This window comes from Muntiacus reevesi, chromosome 17 (assembly GCF_963930625.1).
Source record: "Muntiacus reevesi chromosome 17, mMunRee1.1, whole genome shotgun sequence".
Classification (NCBI taxonomy): domain Eukaryota; kingdom Metazoa; phylum Chordata; class Mammalia; order Artiodactyla; family Cervidae; genus Muntiacus; species Muntiacus reevesi.
In genome coordinates, this window is record NC_089265.1 from 22139360 (window position 1) to 22161558 (window position 22199).

General features: G+C 37.9%; 1 protein-coding gene across 5 annotated transcripts in view; it reads right to left on the minus strand.

Moving 5' to 3' along the window:
- Positions 1-22199, minus strand: part of FOCAD (focadhesin) — a 292503-nt gene that overhangs the window by 96971 nt on the left and 173333 nt on the right. For all 5 annotated transcript variants that reach the window (XM_065908204.1, XM_065908205.1, XM_065908203.1 and 2 more), the window contains 4 exons: positions 20941-20991; positions 20145-20228; positions 10631-10769; positions 5137-5322 (listed from right to left, as the gene is read on the minus strand). In XM_065908204.1, coding sequence (XP_065764276.1) covers positions 5137-5322; positions 10631-10769; positions 20145-20228; positions 20941-20991 — 460 coding nt within the window. The remainder of the gene's footprint in view (positions 1-5136; positions 5323-10630; positions 10770-20144; positions 20229-20940; positions 20992-22199) is intronic.

Below are 22199 nucleotides of genomic sequence, written 5' to 3' on the forward strand. Positions count from 1 at the left end.
CTTCTAGAGAGTCTATAAGCTTTCCTTAAAAAATAAATCTCAATTAAAGAGAAATGCTTACACATGACAGTCTTTGTAAACTCCTGATAATATGGGTTCCTTTAGTTTACACCCATAAATGGACTAGTTTTCCATCATATCTACAGTCACATACATTCACTCTCCCTTTTCCCTCCCCTCCTCCATCTGTTACCCTTCTCCCAATCCTTCCTATTCTGCTTAACTAAATTGAACTTCCAGCATTAGCTGACCCCATGTCAGTTAAAAAGCAAAGGCAGGCAGCCAAACACGAGTTATGAGTTAGGGTAGTCTTGGACCTCATCTGGGTAATTCTGAGCCAATGAGAAGACATATTCAAGGACTAAGATACTAAAACAGACAAATTACCTTTATAAATATCTCTTTCGGAAGTATAACAGAGAAGAGTACACATAAGCATACCGTTCAATGAATTTTTACAAACTGAACAAAAATGTAATCAGCACCCAGATCAAGAAGCAAAACATTGTTAACATCTTAGAAGCCCTTCCTCATGCCTCATCCCAATCACGTCCACACCCAGCCCAAAGATAACAATTTTCTAGCAAACTTTTTTCATACTGTGGTACTTGACATAACTGGAATCAGGCTGTACACTTATATCTGACTTCTTTCACTTAACATAACCATCATGAGAATCATTCATATTGTTATCGGCAGTTGTAGTATATGCATTGTCATTACTGAATAACACTCCATAATGTGCACATACCACGATTTTACTGTCAATAGGCATTTAGATAGCTTCTATCCCTTCTACAGGGGATCTTTCCGACCCAGGAATTGAATGGGAGTCTCCTGCATTGCAGGCGGATTCTTTACCAGCTGAGCTACCAGGGAAGTTCAGCAACTAAAATAAGTTTAGGGCTACTCAAATAATGCTGCAGTGAACATTATTATGTCTTTTGGTGACTTTATTTGGGCTTATTCCTAAGAATGAAATAGGTAGGTAAGAGAGTATGAATTTACTCAGTATAAATTGTCCCAAGTGGTTCTGCTAACCTACATTCCCAGCAGCAGTTCTGTTTACTCCACATATTTATCAGTACTTTGTATTTTCCATTTTTTTTCATGTTAGCCATAGTGTTAGGTCTGCTGTGGTATCTTACTGTGGTTTTAATTTGCATTTCTCAGATGACTAATGAAGTTGATCATCTAATCATATGTTCATCAGACATTTGTATACCCTCTTTTTTTTCCCCTCTTTTTTAAAAAAAAAAACATTTAATTGGAGGCTAATTACTTTACAATATTGCAGTGGTTTTTGCCATACATTGACAAGAATCAGCCATGGGTGTACATGTGTTCCCCATCCTGAACCCCCCTCCCACCTCCCTCCCCATCCCATCCCTCAGGGTCATCCCAGTGCACCTGCCCAAGCACCCTGTCTCATGCCTCGAACCTGGACTGGCGATCTATTTCACAAACAGTAATATATATGTTTCAATGTTAGTCTCTCAAATCATCCCACCCTCGCCTTCTCCCACAGTCCAAAAGTCTGTTCTTTACATCTGTGTCTCTTTTGCTGTCTCAAATATAGGGTCATCATTACCATCTTTCTAAATTCCATATATAGGTGTTAATATACTGTGTATACCTATCTCTTTTTGAAGGGTAAATTCAACTCTTTTCCCTGTTTTTCAATGGTCTTTTTCTTATTGATTTTTAAAAATTCTTTACATATTCCAGACACAAGTTCTTTATCAGATATATGTTCTAAAAATACTTTCTTGTATTCTGTGGTTTGCCTTTTCACTCTCTTAATGGTATACTTTCATTAATACATGTTTGTGATTTTAATATAATTTGTTATTTTTCAGAAAGATCATCCCTTTTCTCTACAGCACCACAGTATTACTTTCGTAACAAATCTAGTGACCCTGTACATGTAGGTTTGTTTCTGTACACTCCATATTCTTCCACTAGTCAGTTGGCCTGTCTTTGCACCAATATCAAACTGTCAATTATCATGGTTTCATAATAGGTCTGGATCTGGTAATGTATATCCTCCTATCCTCCTATATTTCCTCAATGGCTTATCTTGGCCATTACTGGTATTTTGCAATTCCACACAAATTTTAGAATCAGTCTGTCAATTTCCAAAAACCTACTGGGATGTGGATTGGGGCTGGTTTGAAACTACACATTAGCTTGGAGAGAGCTGACATTTTTACAGCATGGTGTCTTCCGGTCCATAAACACCATATATAACTCAATTTATTCAAATTTCTTTAACTTTTCTCCATAATATTTTATAGCATACAGTATAAGGATTTTGCACAATTCTTGTTAAATTTATCCTGGGTACTTGGTGGTTTTTGGTACTAGTATAAGTGATACAATTATTAAGTTTCATTTTTGCTATGTATATGCAAATATACAATTCATTTTTATATGGTCTTTGTACACAGTAATCTTAATTCATTTATTAATCCTAATTATTCTGCTGATTATTTTGGATTTTTCTATGTATATTATCATGTCATCAACAAATAATGACTACTTTATCTCTTCCTTTCTAATCTGTATGACTTTTCTTTCTTTTTCTTAGCTCATTACACTAGCTATGGCTTCCATTACAATACTGAATAATACTGGTAACAACAGGCATCCATATCTTTTCCCCAATCTCAAGGAGTGAAAGTCTCATTATTTCAGCATTAAGTACAAAGATGGCATTGTAGATGTTCTTTATCAGAATAAAAGAAGTTCTATTCAGAGCTTAATGAGAGTCTTTTATGTAACATGAATAGGAGCTAAGTTTTTCAAAGGCTTTTTCTACATCTATTGAGGTCATCTAAAGATTATACTGCCTTTTTGCTGCTAATGTAATAAATTATATTGATTTTCAAACATTAAATTAACCCCACTAATTATTATTTATTTTCCTTTGTATGTACTGCTGAATTCCATTTTCTAACATATTTTGGAGAGATTTTCACAACTATGTTCATGGAAAAGAGTGGCTTTTAATATTCCCTTCTGATATTCGGTATTAAGGTTATGCTGACCTCATCTAGAGGATTCTTTTTTTTCCTCCTGTATTAGAGTTTATAAAGATCGCTGTTATTTCTTTCTGAATTTTTTTGAAAAATTCACCAAGGAAGCAACTGCACCTAGGGTTTCTTTGTGGGAAGGTTCTTACAGACTCAGTTTCTTTAATACTAAAACTAATAACCAACTGCAAACTATTCATATAGTCTAGTGTGCTTTCTGTCAGTTCTGCAAAGTTTTATATTTTGATGAACTTCTACATCTCTTCTAAACTGTGAAATTCATTGGCTTAAAGTTCTTCATAATATGTTTTTTGAAAGCTGTGGGGTCTGAAGTTCTGTCTCCTTTGTAGTTCCTAGTATAGGTAATCTATATTTCTCTATTTTTCTGTCCAGACTTACAATGGTTTTATTAATTCTTTTAAACTTGCCAAAGAGTGAACTTTTGGCTTTGCTGGCTTTCTTTATTTTATATGTTTTCTGTCTTCATTGATTTTTATTCTTATATTTATTATCCTTTCCTTTATAATTTAAGCTTAATTCACTGCTATTTTCCATTTTTCTTGAAATAGAAACTTTAATATCATTGCTTTTCTTTCCTTTTTTTTTTCAGTATATGCTTTAAAGGTATGAATTTCCCATTAACACTGTTTTAGTTGCATCCCACAAGTTGTAATTTGGCTTATTTCCATTATCATTCAGTTCAAAATGTTTTCTGATTTCCATTTTGATTTTTCCTTTGATCCACGGATGATCTATAAGTATATTATTCAATTTCCAGGCCAGTGGAATTTCCAGGCCAGTTATCTTTTTATTAGTTTTAGCTTAATCCCATTGCTATCTGAGGACAGACTCAATGACTTCAATATTTTGAAATTTGTTGAAGTTTGTGATCTGCCATATGATCATTATGATAAGTTGTCAATGTACAGTTTGTGTGTGTGTGTGTGTTAGGTCACTTCAGTCACGTCCTGAAAAGAAGAACTCTCTTGTTAAGGTCAAGCCTGAATTTCAGCCTCTGAGGCCACAATGAGTAAAGGCAACCAGGTGAAAAGACCTGTAGATCTCCAGTATCAATTCACTATTTTTGTGTACTTGGTTTTCAGGCCCATTATCCTAGTCTGTCTTTGTTTTCCAAGTACCGTAAGACTGGAGACCACTGCCTTTCAGAAGCATCAGCCTAGTTCTTTGACTTTCAGTGCAGACTCAAAACTCATCAACTATCTTAAGAGGAAACTCTCCAGTCTGTCACCTATATTAGAATCTTTGGAGAAACAGAACTAACAAGATATGTATAGATGTAGATATGTAGATAAGCAAGTAGAGATATTTTTATGGCGATTGAATCACAAAAATTTTGAGGCTGAGAGGTCCCACAATCTCCTGTTTGCAAACGAGAGAACCAGGAAAGCCAGTGGTGTAATTCAGTCTGAGTCAGGAAGCCCAAGAACCAGGAGCACCACCGTCCAAAGGCAGGAGAAGATGGATCTCCCGGCTTCACCCTTCCTCTGGTTTTTTGTTCTATTCGGGTCTTCAATGGATTGGATGTTGCCAACCCATACTGCTCTGGGTGATCTTTACTCAGTCTGCTGACTCAAATGTTAACCTCTTCTGGAAACTCACTTACAGACACACTCAGAAATCATATTTACCAGTTATCTGAGCATCATTTAGCCCAATTAAGATGATACATTAAATTAATCACCACATCACCCTAGTCCCTTGACACTACTAAAATCTTTACCGGTTTTTCTATCCTCCAACAGGCCTCTGCCTGAGCCCATTCCCAGTCCCAGTCCACAACCAAAATTGGTGAACATCCCCTATGAGGTGGGGGTCAGTGGGTGGGGCAGGGAACAATCTAAAATATCTAAAATGTTCCCCCTATTCTGTAATTTCAGTCTATCTCTTCTTTGCTTTTACTTATGTCTTTGCTTCTGCAGTTCTCTAAATGGCTTTAATGAGTGATTCATGTTTGTAATTGACCCAGTGTGTCTAGATGTGAGGAGCAGCAGCAATGCCTTTTCATGCCCAATCACATCCTACTGGAAGAGAAACTTTAATCGGTGCATTAAAAGCCTATACATGGATGTATGGTGCTTACCCGCAAGGCCAGGTTTTAAACCTGGTTGCCTGTTTGTCTCATACATCTTCAACATAAAATTGGGGATTCCTGCTACAGTCTTTCCTTGATCTAAGCGGGCACCTCCTTTCAATGCAGAGTGATACACCCCACGGGGCATATTCACCATTTCTTGCTTCACAAGTGATGTAAAAAATTCCTCCAAAGCTGAAAGAAATAAAAGGAGATCAAAAGTAAACATCGTATGCTAGAAGAGAAACATTCATTCTTAAGTCATATACACACACCCACCAAAACAACACCCTAGCTATATTTTAGATCAAATTTCACGAAATAAAAGAACAAGTCTTGATTCTCATCCCATTCTTAGTCTTCCTAAAACCAGAACGTGGCACTCAGTTATACAAGTTTAAAAACCTAGTCATTCTTAATTCCTCTTTCTCATAGTTTATATATATAATTCACTAGCAAGTCCTTTTAGATCTATCTTTAAAAATATATCTCAAATCTACCCCTTTCCATTTTTATTGCTACTTGCCTGGTCATTATCTTTTCTTTTTCTCATTTGGATGAATTTAAAAACTAATTTCTTGATTTCTTCTCCTCATGACCACTGCTCTGAACCATCCTCTACTCAGAAGCTAGAATTTTATGTCATTTCCTTCTCCAGCACCTTCTGGTGTTTTCTCACTGTACATAGAATAACATCAAAACTTCTAGAAATGATCAAGGCTTTCTATGACCTGGCCCCCGACTCTCCTTCTGACTACATCTCTACCACCTGCCTTCCTTCCCAGCTATGTTAAAGGCACATTTTCACATGGGCTTTACTCCATTCCTCAATAATACAAAGCTCATACCTAAGACAAGGCCACTGCACTTGTTATTCCTTCTACCTAGAACACACTCATCCTTTATTGCCATGTGACTGGCTCTTTCTTATCATTTAGAAAGAGCCTTTTATGACTGTCTTTCATTCTGTAGTAATATCAGTACACTTACTTTTAAAAACTAATTCATTATTTATTTGTGTTCCTTCTAATTAAGCCCAAGACTCTTTTTGCTTGACATTTTTACTTATTATAAGGGAATATAGTAATCCAGGATCAGAAGACAACAGGATATTCAAGCAAAATACTTGATTAACACTATAGGTTTATATTCAAGTGTTATTTTCCCAAGGACCACTAGAGGTTGCCCAATGCAGAACAAAAACAACAACAAAAAAAATAAAGCTAAACAAATCACAAGGGAAACAAAAAGGAAACCACTACATGTGCCTCTTATTAATAGGAAGAAAAAGCAAGAGTCCACCTACCTAAACTAGAATTTCATTCTGAACATGCCTAAATGTCCCCTTTAAATGACCACAATTAAAGGCAGCGAATATTCACTGGAACATGGATTGCATACCCAGTTCTGTCATTCTTATATGGAACCTTTCTAGGCACAACCAAGCTTCTCCATTCAAAGTCCAGAGAACACCTATGTAGTAAGTTTTCCATTTTCCGCTCCAGATCCACCCTCCCAACCCTGCTCTGTTCCCTGGAAGGATAACCTTTCACAGCAGCATCACCAGGTTCCCTCGTCCTCTGGCTTTCAGCTGGCTTCACTCAGTGGGAGATAGTGGTAGGAGACCAGCGGGTGAGGACAGAGGTGAGGGCATGTTACTCCCTAGACATCCTCCTGCAGGACTGCTCCAGGCTGCCTGTATCCCTCCTTTGAAGGTCCTGACTCCCTTAGGCAGCGCTATTTATGACACAGAAGCTCTCTCTTCTTCTCATAACTATTACCTTCCCTTACCTCTTCAGGCTGAGAGACATTTGCCATTCTGAGATGATCCACCATTGCTTATGAATTTTCTTTAACCTTGACAGCACACCTTTAAGCAGTCCTTTATTAAATTCTCGACTATTCCCTCTGCATTTCCTGTGAATACCCTGACCAATATGTCATCTGAATGAAAAATGTGGGTAATATGCATTGACAGGTCACATACCCCAATGAGCACAAGAATGACTGCTTCAAGCCAGGGAAGAGTCTAGACTTTTCAGAATGTACCTAAGAATTATGTGCTTGTGAGGACAGAAGGCATCCTATTCTGGTAAAAGATAATATATGTCAATCGATAAGTATACATCTCCACATAGACTAACCCAGGAATGAAAATTTGTCTATTTGCCAGGCACTTCAGAGAACTAAGGACTCTCAAATAATTCCAGGCCTGAGAGCAGATTAAATAAAAGTAAAATACCATGGGTGCAACTGATATGTACAGTACCATCTGTCCCAGCCCTTGAAAAATCTAGCAACTAGGAATTTTCCCCATTGTCTTTGAACCTTTCCCTAGTCTCCTCCTTCCAGATGATCAAGTAAGGATTTGAAAAGAGCTGAAAATCTGTAGGACAGAGAGTGTTACATATAAACCAAATGTCTTCCAACAGATGAGGACATAGACAAACTATGGTACATTTTATGTGCATGCTAAATTGGTTCAGTCGTGTTCGACTCTTTGTGACCCTGTGGACTATAGCCTGCCAGGCTCCTCTGTCCAAGAGATTCTCCAGGCAAGAACACTGGAGTGGATTGCTGTGCCCTTCTCCAGGGGATCTTCCTGATTCAGGGATCAAACCTGTGTCTCTGACAATTCCTGCATTTGTAGGCGGGTTCTTCACTGCTAATGCCACCTGGGTATATCTCAAAGTGGAATATTACTTATCAATAAAAAAGAACAAACTGATACAGATAACTACTTGGATGGGTCTTAGATGTTATACTGAGCTTTTTTAAAAAGCTAATTCTCAAAACTTACATACTGGAAAAAGAAATTGATGAAATCCAAGTAGGTCTATAGCTTAATTAACAGTATGAAAGTGAATTTCCTGGTATTAATAATGAATTAAAGTTATGTGAGATGTTATCAATGGGAATAGCTGGGTAAAAGTACTCTCTAATTTTGCAACTTCTTATAAGTCTACAATTATTTCAAAATTAAAAAATCTTTTACAGCATACCAGTAGCATCCCTATTTAAAATAATTCAAATCACTGGATTTACTTTGCAACTGCTTTTGTGTTCATTTGAAAAGAATAAGAGAAGAAAAGGGCCAGGATTAGTTTACATTCAGTGCAATTCAGTCTTTGGCCTGCTGTACCCAAAGCCTTAAAATATATCATCCACCCTATACTTCATAGGTTGTACATCTCTAAGGCAGTGCCTTTTCCTGCTTCTTACAATCACAGGGAATATGAGGCAACAAAAAATGGAAGAACTCTGCTCGTGGTGACATGGTCTGCCGGACTCAGTCAGCCCCTAGATCATTCACCTGACTGACTCTAATTATTGAATTTTCTCAAATAGATACAGTTAATCTCAACTCCTCCCCTTCTTCCTTAGGGACAGATACTAGTAAATATCAAGTACAAACACAGAGAAGAGCCAGTTAACCGCCATCACAGCTCTGCACATACCGTGGGCAGAAACAACAGTATACCTCGACCACACACATCTCACCCCTTCTCCTGTTTCTAATACCACGAGACTAGAGTAAGGGTCCATTTAAGAGGGAACAGCGTCATTTAAAATGCCCAAGAGGACTTTGAACTCTTTGGTTATCTGGGGGTATAGGCGGAACTTTGGATAACTGGAGGCGTTTTTTCCTCTTTGGACCCACTATTAACCACAGGGGATTTGGGAGGTCCTAGACTCTGAGGTGGAGAAGGCAATGGCACCCCACTCTGGTACTCTTGCCTGGAAAATCCCATGGATGTAGGACCCTGGTGGGCTGCAGTCCATGGGGTCGCTACGAGTCAGACACGACTGAGCGACTTCACTTTCACTTCTTCACTTCGAAGCACTGGAGAAGGAAATGGCAACCCACTCCAGTGTTCTTGCCTGGAGAATCCCAGGGACGGGGGAGCCTGGTGGGCTGACGTCTATGGGGTAGCACAGAGTTGGACACGACTGAAGCGACTTAGCAGCAGCAGCAGACTCTGAGGAGCCTTGAGGTAAGAAGTGGGGATGAACAGGAGAAAGAAAATGGCAACAAGCCTTTAAGGCTTTTCTGGACATAAGGGGGAAGGAAAGATGAGCTCTGTCTAAGGTGTACTGTTCGGTTTTCTCTAATGAAAGGAGGCGGGGCTTAGGGACAGAAGCATGCTCTAGCAAGAAACACTAAATGCATTTGGCAGAATTCCTCAGGGATCTCCATGTAGGAGGAAGCCAAGCATCAAAACGTCTAACATGGGACTTCCCTGGTGGTCCTGTGGCTAAGCCTCTGTGCTCCCAATGAGGGCGCCTGGGTTCGATTCCTGGTTAGGGAACTAGATCCCACATGTTGCAACTGAGAGTTCACATGCCACAACTAACAGATCCCGCACGCCACAACTAAAGATCTGATGCAGTCAAATTAAAAATAAAACGACCAAAAAATCTCTAACATTATAGGCTGGATTATGAAGTGAGAAGACTATGATCATTAGTAAGAAGACAAAGATGACATTTTGTGTGCTTACTGAACTTAATTTTTACATCCATAAATATTCAGGGTAGATTTGGGACAGAACAAGGTAATAAATGCATGCTTGTAAAAATGTTGGCTAATATTGAATTGGAATAATTTGATATAATTAGAATAATTATTTAAGAGTCAAGGTCCTATACACTTTATATCAAAACTAAATGACCATATAACTTAATCTATTTTTAAAAAGCATTAATGGATAGTTCTCAAATATTGGTACCACCATTTCTTTAGAGTAATTCTAAAGGAAGAATATATTTCTAATGATGAAGTGAAGTGAAAGTTACTCAGTCATGTTTGACTGTTTGCAACCTCTTGGACTTTAGCCTACCAGGCTCCTCTGTCCATAGAATTCTCCAGGCAAGAAGACTAGAGTGGATAGCCATTCCCTTCTCCAGGGGATCTTTCCAACCCAGGGGCTGAACCCAGGTCTCCCACATTGCAGGCAGATTCTTCACCATCTGAGCCACCAGGAAAGCCAAAAAGCATATGAGATCTTAGTTCCCTGATCAGGGATCAAACCCACAGCCCCTTCATTAGAAGGTTGAGTCTTAACTACTGGACCGCCAGGAAATGTGATGAAACTACCCAGGAAATTCCTGAAGATTCTAATGATCTTTTCATTCAGTTTATAAATAAGCTAAAGAAACATTTGAGTCAGTAACTTAAGAGCCCCACTGCAAATCTGTCTTGTAGAATAAATTTAACTTTTAAAATGAATTTAAACTTTCCAGTGAAAATGATTGTTTAAACTAGTTATCCAGCTTAATTTTAAGTCTAACATTTTTCAGTGTGTTTGGAACCATACTATCTCAAGGAGTCCCTATAGGACACAGATAGAAAATAAGTATTTAAGACTAAAGTAAGATAGACTATGCATACATCACAAAAGAGCACAATTAATCAGACAAGTAGGAAAAAAAACCACACAAAAAAATGCTAGCTTTTGTCCTACCAAATAAGACAAAAGTTTTTTTTTACCAGTTTTCCCACCTGGTAAAACTGAAGGAGCTGTGAGTGACAAAAGTTTGAGATAGCAAGAGCCAGGAATGGAAAGATCCACCTCTTTTTCATCACCCTCCTCATCTTCATCTTCATCTAGGTCATCAGGAGTTTGGATTTCTGGTCTTACCTGAAATGATAGAGAAGGTGATACTAAAACCTTTTACTTGCCCTTTTCAAAGTTCATTGAGACTCATTGCTCTACAATGTCAAAAGATCATTAAAATTGATTTTCAAGATCTATTTGTTTTCAAATTAACTAAATGGTAAATTCTAATCATCTTATTAGATACACTCCCAGATCAATGTAAAGAACTAATGGTAATCCAGTAAGAAAATCATCATAAACCAGAATAACCAATGATTACTAGAGAAAACTAATAAAAATTTTACACCGTCAGACAATAAAATGCAAACACATTCAGAATATTGAACTTCTATGGTTTATAATTAAATATTTGCCTTGTCTGAATACATTTTTGTAAAAAAAATCTGTGATTTTTAGCTATATTTCTATGATAAAGCTTAAAATCTTCTAGTAGGATATATAGTAGAGATCAGGAAGACACAGAATGCTTTAGTTGACTTATTGTTTGACTCTACAGTTTGTTGCAAGAGAATATAAAAACACTAAAATCTGTAATTGGTAGCTCTATTTTATTGTGTCTAATTTGCCATTTGAAGATTTGTGATTAGTTAGGTTTGTTTGAACCAAAAATTAAAAAGGTAGAAAGATTACCACTATTGTAATTTCCACAAGATATAACTGTCAAGCAATTAATTAAATTTTTAATACTTTCAATGACACACCATTGTCATGCCCATGGAGATAATTAAGCATTAGGGGAGGAAATCAAAATATATAAAAGCGGTTGCTATAACCATAAAGTGCCAGAACCCAGTCATTACCATTAGTCTGTCTCCCAGAGTTATTTTTAGAAATAATTAACAATTCCTGCACAGTGCCTTCTTCATAGGTCCCCAAAGCACTGTTTCATTTAGGAACTGCACTGAGTCAGGAAACTTGCAGGGGGATAAAAGAAAACAGAGATAAAATGTTTCTTAAGTATAATAACCTCAACTCTGATGAAGTCTTTCAACCATAACTAGTGTTCCTTTTTGCTAGTGAAGGAGTGAAAGCAAACTGACTATCGAGTACTTTCCAAGACAAGATTTAATTCTGATTCAATCTTGAGGACCTAATTCTCAGAAGACTGAGCCAGCCATAATTACAGAGATAACAATGATGCATGCCCTGTGGAGAGCATGTCCGCATTTGCTCCTATCAGTGAACACCAGAGAAACCCTGGCACATTTGCAAACCTTTTGGTTCTGACAAGGAGGGTTTTCTGAGTATCTCTGGTCTGCTTGTATACTTGGAATCTGCCACATTTAGTATCACCAAGAGGTATCCTAGAGAAATTTTTTTTTTTTGGCCATACATGTGGCATGCGGGATCTTAGTTCCCTGACCAGGAATAGAACCCACACTCCCTGCAGTAGAAGGGAGAATTCTTAACCACTGGACTGGCAGAGATATCCTCTATCTTAGAGATTTTAAATAGCCCTAGCTGCCTAAAAAGTTCCCCAAAAGGAGTTGGTTCTGGATCCATTTACCTTGCTTCCTGACTTTTTACACAACATAGTACAAATTGAAAAAAGTATTTGAAGAGCATACAGGGGCAAACAGACAATAATGCTTACAGCTGGAGACGATATGAGTAACACTGGTTAACACACCAGAGCATCAGTGTGTGCATGCTAAGTCACTTCAGTCATGTCTGACTCTTTGAGACCCTATGGACTATTGTCCACCAGGCTCCTCTGCCCATGGGATTTTCCAGGCAAGAATATTGGAGTGGGTTGCCATGCCCTTCTCCCGGGGATTTTCCTGACCAGGGACTGAACTTCTGTCTCTTATGTCTCCTGCATTGGCAGGTGGGTTCTTCACCACTAGGGCCACCTGGGAAGCCCCCAGAGTACCGCAGCACTGGGAAACTCTGCAGCATGTCATGTTCTCAGAGACAGGGGACTCTGGGAGGTGGAAGGCAGCACTAAACCCTTAAGCGAATATGAAACTCAGAGGGACGGTGCAGTTGTGAAGAAATCAGAACCCTTACACACTGTTCATAGGAACGTAAAATGGTACAGCCCCTTTGGAAAATAGTTTGACAGTTGCTCAGAAGGTTAAAGGCAGAGTTACCCAGTACGACTGCCCAACAATCCTACTCTTAGGTATGTGACCAAAAGAAGTAAAAATAAATGATCACACAAAACTTGCCCATCAACGTTCATGAATGTGAATACATTAGTGGTAATAGCCAAAAAAAATGGAAGCAACTCAAATGTCCATGAGCACATAAACAAAATATGGCATATCTATACATATATCAATACATATCTATACAATCATACAATCTATACAATCTATACATATCTATACAATCATAAATGGGTATTAAATGCAGGTATGTGGTACTCATGAACTTGGAAAACATTATGCTAAGTGAACAAAGCCGGTCACTAAAGACCACATATTATATGATTTCATTATTGGAAAAGTTCAGGCAAGGTAAATTTTTAGAGACAGAAAGCATACTAACAGTTGCTTAGTGCTGGGGAGGCGGGGGAAGGGTAGTGGGAATTGGTGGCTAATAAAATGTTCTAAAATTAGATTGTGGTAGCTCGGTGATTACATGAACAATTCTTTGAACACACTAAAATCACTAGAATTTATGCTTTAAATGAGTGAACCGTATGGGATGCAAATTATATCTCAACAAAGTTGGTGGTTCAGATGGTAAAAAATCCACCTGCCAATGTAGAAGACTTGGGTTCAGTCCCTGGGTGGTGAAGACCACCTGGGGAAGGGAATAGTAACCCAGTCCAGTATTTTTGCCTGGAGAATTCCATAAACGGAGGAGCCTGACGAGCTACAGTCCATGGGGTCACAAAGAGCTGGACACGAATGAGTGACTAACACTTTCACTTTTCAAAGTTGTTTAGAAAGAAAGGAAGGAAGGCTATAAGAAAGAGAGGAAAGGGGAGAGAGTGTGACCTGGAGGAGGGAGCTGCTGAGGAGGTCGCCACATAAGAGGAAGCATAGGAAACAGAACTAGAAGCTGCCACACCCTTCAGACGGTTCTGAACTGGTGTATGAACTATGCCAGATAACCAAACACTCTCAATTGCAGAATTACTTCATATAAAAGAAATATGATCTTTTTTGCACACATTTTAGCTTATCCAGTGTTTCTGCTCAACCTCATTACATATAAATAATACATAAAAAATGACTTAATTTAACAACATATGTCTATATCTTACATATGCATATATTTCAACAAAGAAATTAGAAATGTACTGTCATTTAAGTACAGAAATACTCTGCCTACTTAAAATGGTATGATTACTCCTTCAATTATGTTTCTTCAAAGGTGAGTTGGTTCTCCTGAACAGATGAGCACTTATTGTTAGACCTTGGTTTCATTACATATCCCTCCTCCTCGGCTCACTTTTCTTCAAGCATTTGTTCCAGCTTCCCTATACTAGTCCCAGTCTTTTCCCTTGACTGGTATGCAACAATGGAATAAGATCAACATGAGTGCAACTAAGGAAAATCAAGGGAAGACATATGAAAGAATACTTGTTAAAATGATAAAATGTTGGTAACTGTATCATATTAGCTACTCAAACATACAGGAGAAAAAGGGGTCTTTTTAGAACATACACACACACACACACACACACGTATGCACATACAGACACCAACTACGCCCTTCCAATTACAGCTAAGCTTTGTTGAAGAAACTTAAAGGGAGAGCCAAATATAAAATGATAAATTACTTTTAAAATCTGCTTTAAGTTGAATATTGAAAAGCTTATCCTACAAAATGCTTCACTACATGTTCTGAGTCAGATAACCTTTCAGCCATTCTTCTGTGTGTGCAACCTATAAAAATCCAGGAGTTTGTGGATAAGCAGAGAACTTTATTTGGAACATGTCAAGTATCTGCATAAATTCATTTACAAAAAGAAACAGCTTCTGATGAATGCAATGACATTCACTTAAATCAAAGCCAAACAGGTTACACCACATTAATACCAACCCAGGGTGCATAATGAGTTCTTTTATATTACTCACTTCTAAAATTAACTCCAGAAATCAACAACACAATCTATCTTAAGAGCTTTATAATAAAAAGTTCAATTTTTAAACAGCCAAATATTTTTTAATGAACCCAAGTCAGAGAAGAATCAACTGAAATGTTTATCCATTATTGATTGTTTTACCAGAAATACAATTCTCTATAGTTTGGTTTTTTTTTTTTTTTGGTTTGTTTTTTTATTTTGTTTCATTTGTGGGGTGTTGGGGGGCACTAAAGAAGGCGAAGGAGAAGGATAAATAGCTAAAAGACTATGAAATACAAACTAAATGGGGGAAAAATCATTCTATTTAATATTGAAATAAGTCCTCAAAGAAGCCCCACTGAATTTTTTAACCAATTTTAGACTTGCGTATTTCAAATGATTAACAATATTGTTACAAATGAATAAACACATGGATTCATTCAACATTCCCAGCTCATAAGACAGCCTAGCACTTAGTATATATATGTCCAATAAAAAATTATTAAAGCAATGCAACTGTTAAGTGCCTATCAGCAACAATCTACAGAAGTTCCTAATAACACACCAGTGACAAGAAAGATGAGTTAATGAATCTGGTATTCAAATCCCTAGCTTACATGGTATCTTATTCAGCTCTGCTCTCCACAGACATTTTCCAACTTACCTTACATGTACTGTTTCATTTAACCCTAAACCTTCCTGATGTCTGCCACTCGTTTAGTGGCTTTTGATTTACCAGCCTGTTAGCTTTCTTTCAACAAGTTTCACAGTTTAAGTGGATGCAGCAATGAACAAGAAATCTTTCTGTAGTAGAGAAGGTGTACTTACAAAAGTAGTTGAATTATAATCCACCAAAGTAACCACGTGGGTATTATCCACTGTGAAAGTGAAAGTCGCTCAGTCGTGTCTGACTCTTTGCAACTCCATGGACTATACAATCCACGGAATTCTCCGAGCCAGAATATTGGAGTGGGTAGCCGTTCCCTTCTCCAAATCTTCCCAAACCAGGGATCGAACCCAGGTCTCCTGCTTTGAGGTAGTTTCTTTACCAAGCCACCAGGGAAGCCCAATTATCCACTGTATCTACTTTCTTTATATTTTAAAAATACTTATTTAGTTGGTTGCATTGGGTCTTAGCTGTGGCACTGGGAATCTACATTGTGTCAAGCGGGATCTTTCACTGTGACTCACAGACTTTCTAGTTGTGGCACACGGGCTCAAGTTGCTCTGTGGCATGTGGGATCTTAGTTTCTCCTGCATTGCAAGGTGAATTCTTAACCACTGGACTACCATGGAAGTCCCCATTGTATCTTTAAAAAATTTTTTTCTACTTGAAATTCACAGAATATTTTGCTAAAAGATTATTTCACAAGTTTCCACAAATAGGAAGAGAGAGAGACTGTGGACACACTTTCACTGGAAAGGTATACAAGTAGCCTTCAGTTTTGTGAGTAAGCCAATTGGCCATGGTGCTGAGTGAGTAAACTTTGATAACAAGAAGGAATCTTAGATCTTACAACTAGAAAAGTCCCTACTTGGAGAGAACTTCTGAAACAGTTGAAAGTATGCTTTCAGAGAAAGTGAGTCGCAGTTTCACATTACTGCCATCATCCACAGCACAGAGGCGGGAGCTGACTGGGTTGCATCCGTTGCCTTTGGGGACTTGCTTGGGATATGAACATATTGACCATTTTGGGGGCTTTTAGTCCTTCAAACAACCAAACTGAAGATCAGTAATGAATAAAAAGAAGAATAATGCATAGTGCATGGCCTTGGAAATAATGATTTCTTCATGTGGAGGAAGGTTCTCTATATCAGAAGCTGGGGGTTGGAGGGAGGTAGACTCTTTTAAACCATTAAGTCCTCTCATCTCAATCCCAGCTGAGAGAATGCTTCCCTGGTGGCTCAGTCTGTAAAGAATCCACCTACAGTGCAGGAGACCAGGTTCGACTGTTGGGTCGGGAAGACCCCCAGGAGAAGGCAATGGCAACCCACTCCAGTATTCTTGCCTAGGAAATCCCATGGACAGAGGAGCCTGGTGGGCTACAGTCCATGGGGTCACAAAGAGTTGGACATGACTAAGTGACTTAACCACCAAACTACCACCAGTGAACCAGATACCTGTAGGAGTGAGTCATGTCCTAGAAGGGGGTTAGGGCAGGAAAAAAAGGTTGAAAAAGCAAGGCTAAAATAAGTCTTAGAGATTTCCTTTATAGACCTTCAGGCTCTGTTGGTGAAAACCCAAGCATATATATAAACCCAACTCTACATCACTACTCTTTACATTGGAAGATATAAAAAGCTATTTATGGTTATTATTCAAGAATCTGAGGATACAGGAGTGAGTTAAGAAAGTAACATGTGACTTTCTTATAGCACTTAACTGCGTATTAACTCTGACAAACATAATCAGAAACTAAACATAACCCTCAAGTAGGATAAAATAAAGGGCTTCCCTCGCGGCTCAGCAGTAAAGAATCCGCCTGCAATGCAGGAGACCTGGGCTCGATCTCTGGGTCAGGAAGATCCCCTGGAGAAGCGAATGCAACCCACTCCAGTATTCTTGTCGGGAAAATTCCATGGACAGAGGAGCCTGGCAGGCTACAGTTCTTGGGGTGACAAATAGTTGAACATGACTTAGCAACTAAACCACCATAGAATAAAATATAAACATATCATCATTTAAAGAGGTGGAGACTAAATACTGAAGAGTATATGGCAGTTATTTAATAAAAGCTATTATGCCAGCTGGACTATTTCAGTAACAATAGCTAAAAATAAGGCAATCATTATGCTGTGATCTAAGTTAGAAAATGCTTATTTAAAATAGTAATAACAAAGAAGTATCTTTCTACAAACTGTAGCTAACCTACTGGTAAGAGTCTGAAAATCCAATTTATATGTAACTTTTTCCTTTTCTTTTTTTTTTAAAGAAGCTATGGGTATTGCTGATCACCACAGTGCAGCCTGAAATCCCATTTTTTAATTTTATGAGTCAAAGAACAAATCTTTTCTTAAGACTTCCTGTTTGTGATAATTGCATGACAAGCTGGCTGATCTGTCTTTGAGTTCTCAGTAACACGGGAAATCATGCTTTGTGATGGATTTGGTTTTACGAGAGCCTATCGTCAGTCCCTTCAATTCAATTCAATAAACAGAAGCTTGCCTGGTTCCTACTGGCATCTAATCTTTGAATAAACTCAATCCAGAAGAAAAAGTCAACCCATTTTAAAATGTTTGAGGATCCCAAGAAATTCATAACAAAATTTCTTGCCATTTCACCCCTAGGGTGGATTCTGGGTCATGTCACACATAACTTCTTCTAACACAATGTCTTCCTCACTCTCTAACGGCATTCAATAAACATATGCAGGAACCTCTCTGGTGGTCCAGTGGTTAAGCTTTGCCTTCCAGTGCAGGGGTTGGGGGTTTGATCCCTGGTTGGGGAGATCAAATTGCCAACATCCGATGGATCATAGAAAAAGCAAGAGAGTTCCAGAAAAACACCTATTTCTGCTTTAGTGACTATGCCAAAGCCTTTGACTATGTGGATCACAATAAACTGTGGAAAATTCTGAAAGAGATGAGGATACCAGACCACTTGACCTGCCTCTTGAGAAACCTGTATGCAGGTCAGGAAGCAACAGTCAGAACTGGACATGGAACAACAGACTGGTTCCACATAGGAAAAGGAGTACATCAAGGCTGTATATTGTCACCCTGCTTATTTACCTTATATGCAGAGTACATCATGAGAAACTCTGGGCTGGAGGAAGCACAGCTGGACTCAAGATTGCCAGGAGAAATATCAGTAACCTCAGATATACAGATGACACCACCCTTATGGCAGAAAGCGAAGAAGAACTAAAGAGCCTCTTGATGAAAGTGAAGGAGGAGAGTGAAAAAGTTGGCTTAAAGCTCAACATTCAGAAAACTGAGATCATGCCATCTGGTCCCATCACTTCATGGCAAATAGATGGGGAAACAGTGAAAACAGTGGCTGACTTTATTTTTCTGGGTTCCAAAATCACTGCAGATGGTGATTGCAGCCATGAAATTAAAAGACGCTTACTCCTTGGAAGGAAAGTTATGACCAACCTAGACAGCATATTAAAAAGCAGAGACATTACTTTGCCAACAAATGTCTGTCTAGTCAAGGCTATGGTTTTTCCAGTGGTCATGTATGGATGTGAGAGTTGGACTATGAAGAAAGCTTAGTGATGAAGAATTGATGCTTTTGAAGTGTGGTGTTGGAGAAGACTCTTGAGAGTCCCTTGGACTGCAAGGAGATCCAACCAGTCCATCCTAAAGGAGATCAGGCCTCGGTGTTCATTGGTAGGACTGATGCTGAAGCTGAAACTCCAATACTTTGGCCACCTGATGCAAAGAGCTGATTCATTTGAAAAGACCCTGATGCTGGGAAAGATTGACGGCAGGAGGAGAAGGGGACGACAGAGGATGAGATGGTTGGATGGCATCACCGACTCAATGGATGTGTATTTGGGAGGACTCCGGGATTTGGTGATGGACAGGGAGGCCTAGTGTGCTGCAGTCCATGGGGTTGCAAAGAGTTGGACACGACTGAGTGACTGAACTGAACTGAACTGGGGAGTTAGGACCCCACAAAAAAACCAAAATATAAAATAGAAGAAATATTGTAAAAAATTCAATAAAGACTTTAAAAATGGCCCACATCAAAAAAAAAAAAAAAACCTTTAAAAAATAAAATAAACATCTGTATGTCTTTGAATTAGCAGTAACACTAAATGTGAAACCATACACTTTACTCCTTAATATAACCTGAGAATTGAAAGCTGGTTATATTAGGTAGATGTTAGAAAAGGTTGGTTGTTTTTAGTCTAAAAACTGAGATAATGTCATATAATGTGTTAACACTTAAAAGAGAGTGATACCTTCTTCACCCAGTTCTCCAGGACTATCATTTCAAAATAAGCAAATAAATAGCAGATTGTTTTCACAGGCATCTCAAGTCTCCATCACAAATAAAGATCTTTGGCTGCCCAGGTGATAGAAAACCATCCTCTGTGCAGTCTGTGTTTGGGTAAAGTGGTTCCTAGAGTGACACCGATCTGCTCTAGGCACAGAAATGCAGTCATACAACCTGTCACCTTATGGAGACTACATTTTGCTCCATCCATCTCTTCCATTTGCTTCAAAGAGATTTAAATTCACTATCTGTGAAGTCTAAGACCTCTACGATCTAAAACAGATAAAACAAATAGTGAATATAAATTCTTATCTTTCAAGGACAATATAGCTAGAGTTACAGGTAAGAATGTCTTCCAGAGAGGGATACAAATAAAGCTATAAACCCAGGAGAAAAGAGACAGCAGTGAGAAAGCTGAAAGGCCTACCTCTTCAGGCAGATGAAGAATCGTGTGGTCCCCAGCACCAAAGTGTGACAGAGATTTATAGGCAGCATTTGCGACAACTGGGTCCTAGTAAAATAAACAAAAGAAATGGCATATATTAAATATCAACTCTGGAGGAAGAAAGAAAATTTTCCCTCATCAACCTTAATGTTCTATAGTCAGTGCTTTGGAAATGGTATTCATGCCTCACTTAGTATGTCCCAAGTAAAAGTACAGAGAAAACAGCATTGGGCAGACACATAAGAAGCACCAAATATTTATCCTCGTTGGGACATTAAACGTAAAAATACGATTCTTCTCTGATTCTTCAGCTACTTCACAGGGAAAGTTGACCTTTTGGAATCTTAAGTTTTTTCACTCGTGAGTTGGGTACAATATCACCGACACTTTTTTCTCCATATTTCTTGATTGGAAATGACATTTAAAAATGCAGTGGAATTTTTATTCATTTGATGTGCTTATTGGTGGGAAGGGGCAAAGAAGGAAAGAGGAAGGACCATTAAAAATGAGAGACAATGGCAATAGTCCCTCTTCATATCCATCAGTATCACAAGGTAATAAGTGCATTTTATGGTGAAAATGTATTAACTGGCATAAATTAAGAATAATTTTTAAAATCTAAACGTGTAGTCATAATTTTTAAATCAAAAATTTAAACTTTTTATCCTATTCTTATATTACAATTCTTTATAAAACAGTTCTATAACTCTTATAATATTCTGTATTACAATTCCTACCCCAGGTTGGTTCTGTTTCTCTGACACCCTTCCGACAGTACCTTGTTTTGAGTGTGGTTCCAGAGGAAGCTGAGGACTTGAATTTTAAAATTCTGAAAAATCAACAAACAACAGAATAAATTCTAAGACAAAGAGAAAATTGAGAGTAAACAATATAAAGTAGCAAATGTCAAAAGTAAATCACTTTCAAAATCATACCGCGTGTAACTAACTTAATCTGTACTTACCTATTATTCATAAAATGAAAACACTCAGAAATAGATTCATCATCTAAACATACGGATATTTTAAATAAGGTGAGACTTTGAGATTATTAAATTTCACTTCACTTTTCACTTTCACTTTTTTCCCAACCATTTCTTACTGACCTCTCAAATCTCAGTACAAATGTTAGATTACTCTCCTCTTTCAGGCCACTATTCCTAATCCCCTACCCAGACGAGAGTTCTCCCTTCTCCAAGCAGCCATATGGCACATGGCACACTTTAGCATTTAATGTGATTATCTGGGTATGTGGTTAATCTCTCCTAGCTTGTATAATCATTAATGTGGTATTTGTCTTTCTCATTTCAAAGGCTGGTATATAAAGAATATAAAGCCCACTCCCTCAAATGACAAATATTTAATAAATAAGTGAGCATGAAAAGTCATTTATCTTCCAGCACTTAATGTCTCCTTCATTTTAGCCACATCTAACTTCTTGCCCTGCTAGATCATATGAGGTTCTTTTATACCTCCTTGACTTTGCATATTCTCTTCAAAACTTCAATGGAAAGCAATATTTTAGTAATTCTTCATGATCCTAGTCCAATAGCACCAACTAAAGTTTCTTTAGTGTCCTCCTAAGAATGTTGGTCACTTCCACCACCATACTCTCCTAGCCCTTTGATTAAATGCACTCAACAAATGCTATTGTAATTATTATTGTTTACGTCTATATCCTTTACCAACTTTTGAACTTTTAAAGGCAGGGACTGACAATGTGGTATAATGAAGCTTGAAAGTGCTGGGTTTAGAAAACAGCTTTCACTTAGAAACTGCAGTATTGGTTCAGTTATTTGTCTTGCATGTAGCAGATACTCAGTAAATGTATGTTTAAGGAATGAGTCAACCTCTCAAAACCTCAGATTCTCTTGTTATAATATAAAAATACTTTCTCATCAGATATTAGAACTAATACTGTGACATAAAGTAACTAGTGCTGGGAGTATAACTACTTAAAATAGTATCTATTTTATTATTATTATCTATTATCATTTTAATAGATATATTCTGAGTCAATGAATGAATGTATCCAGCA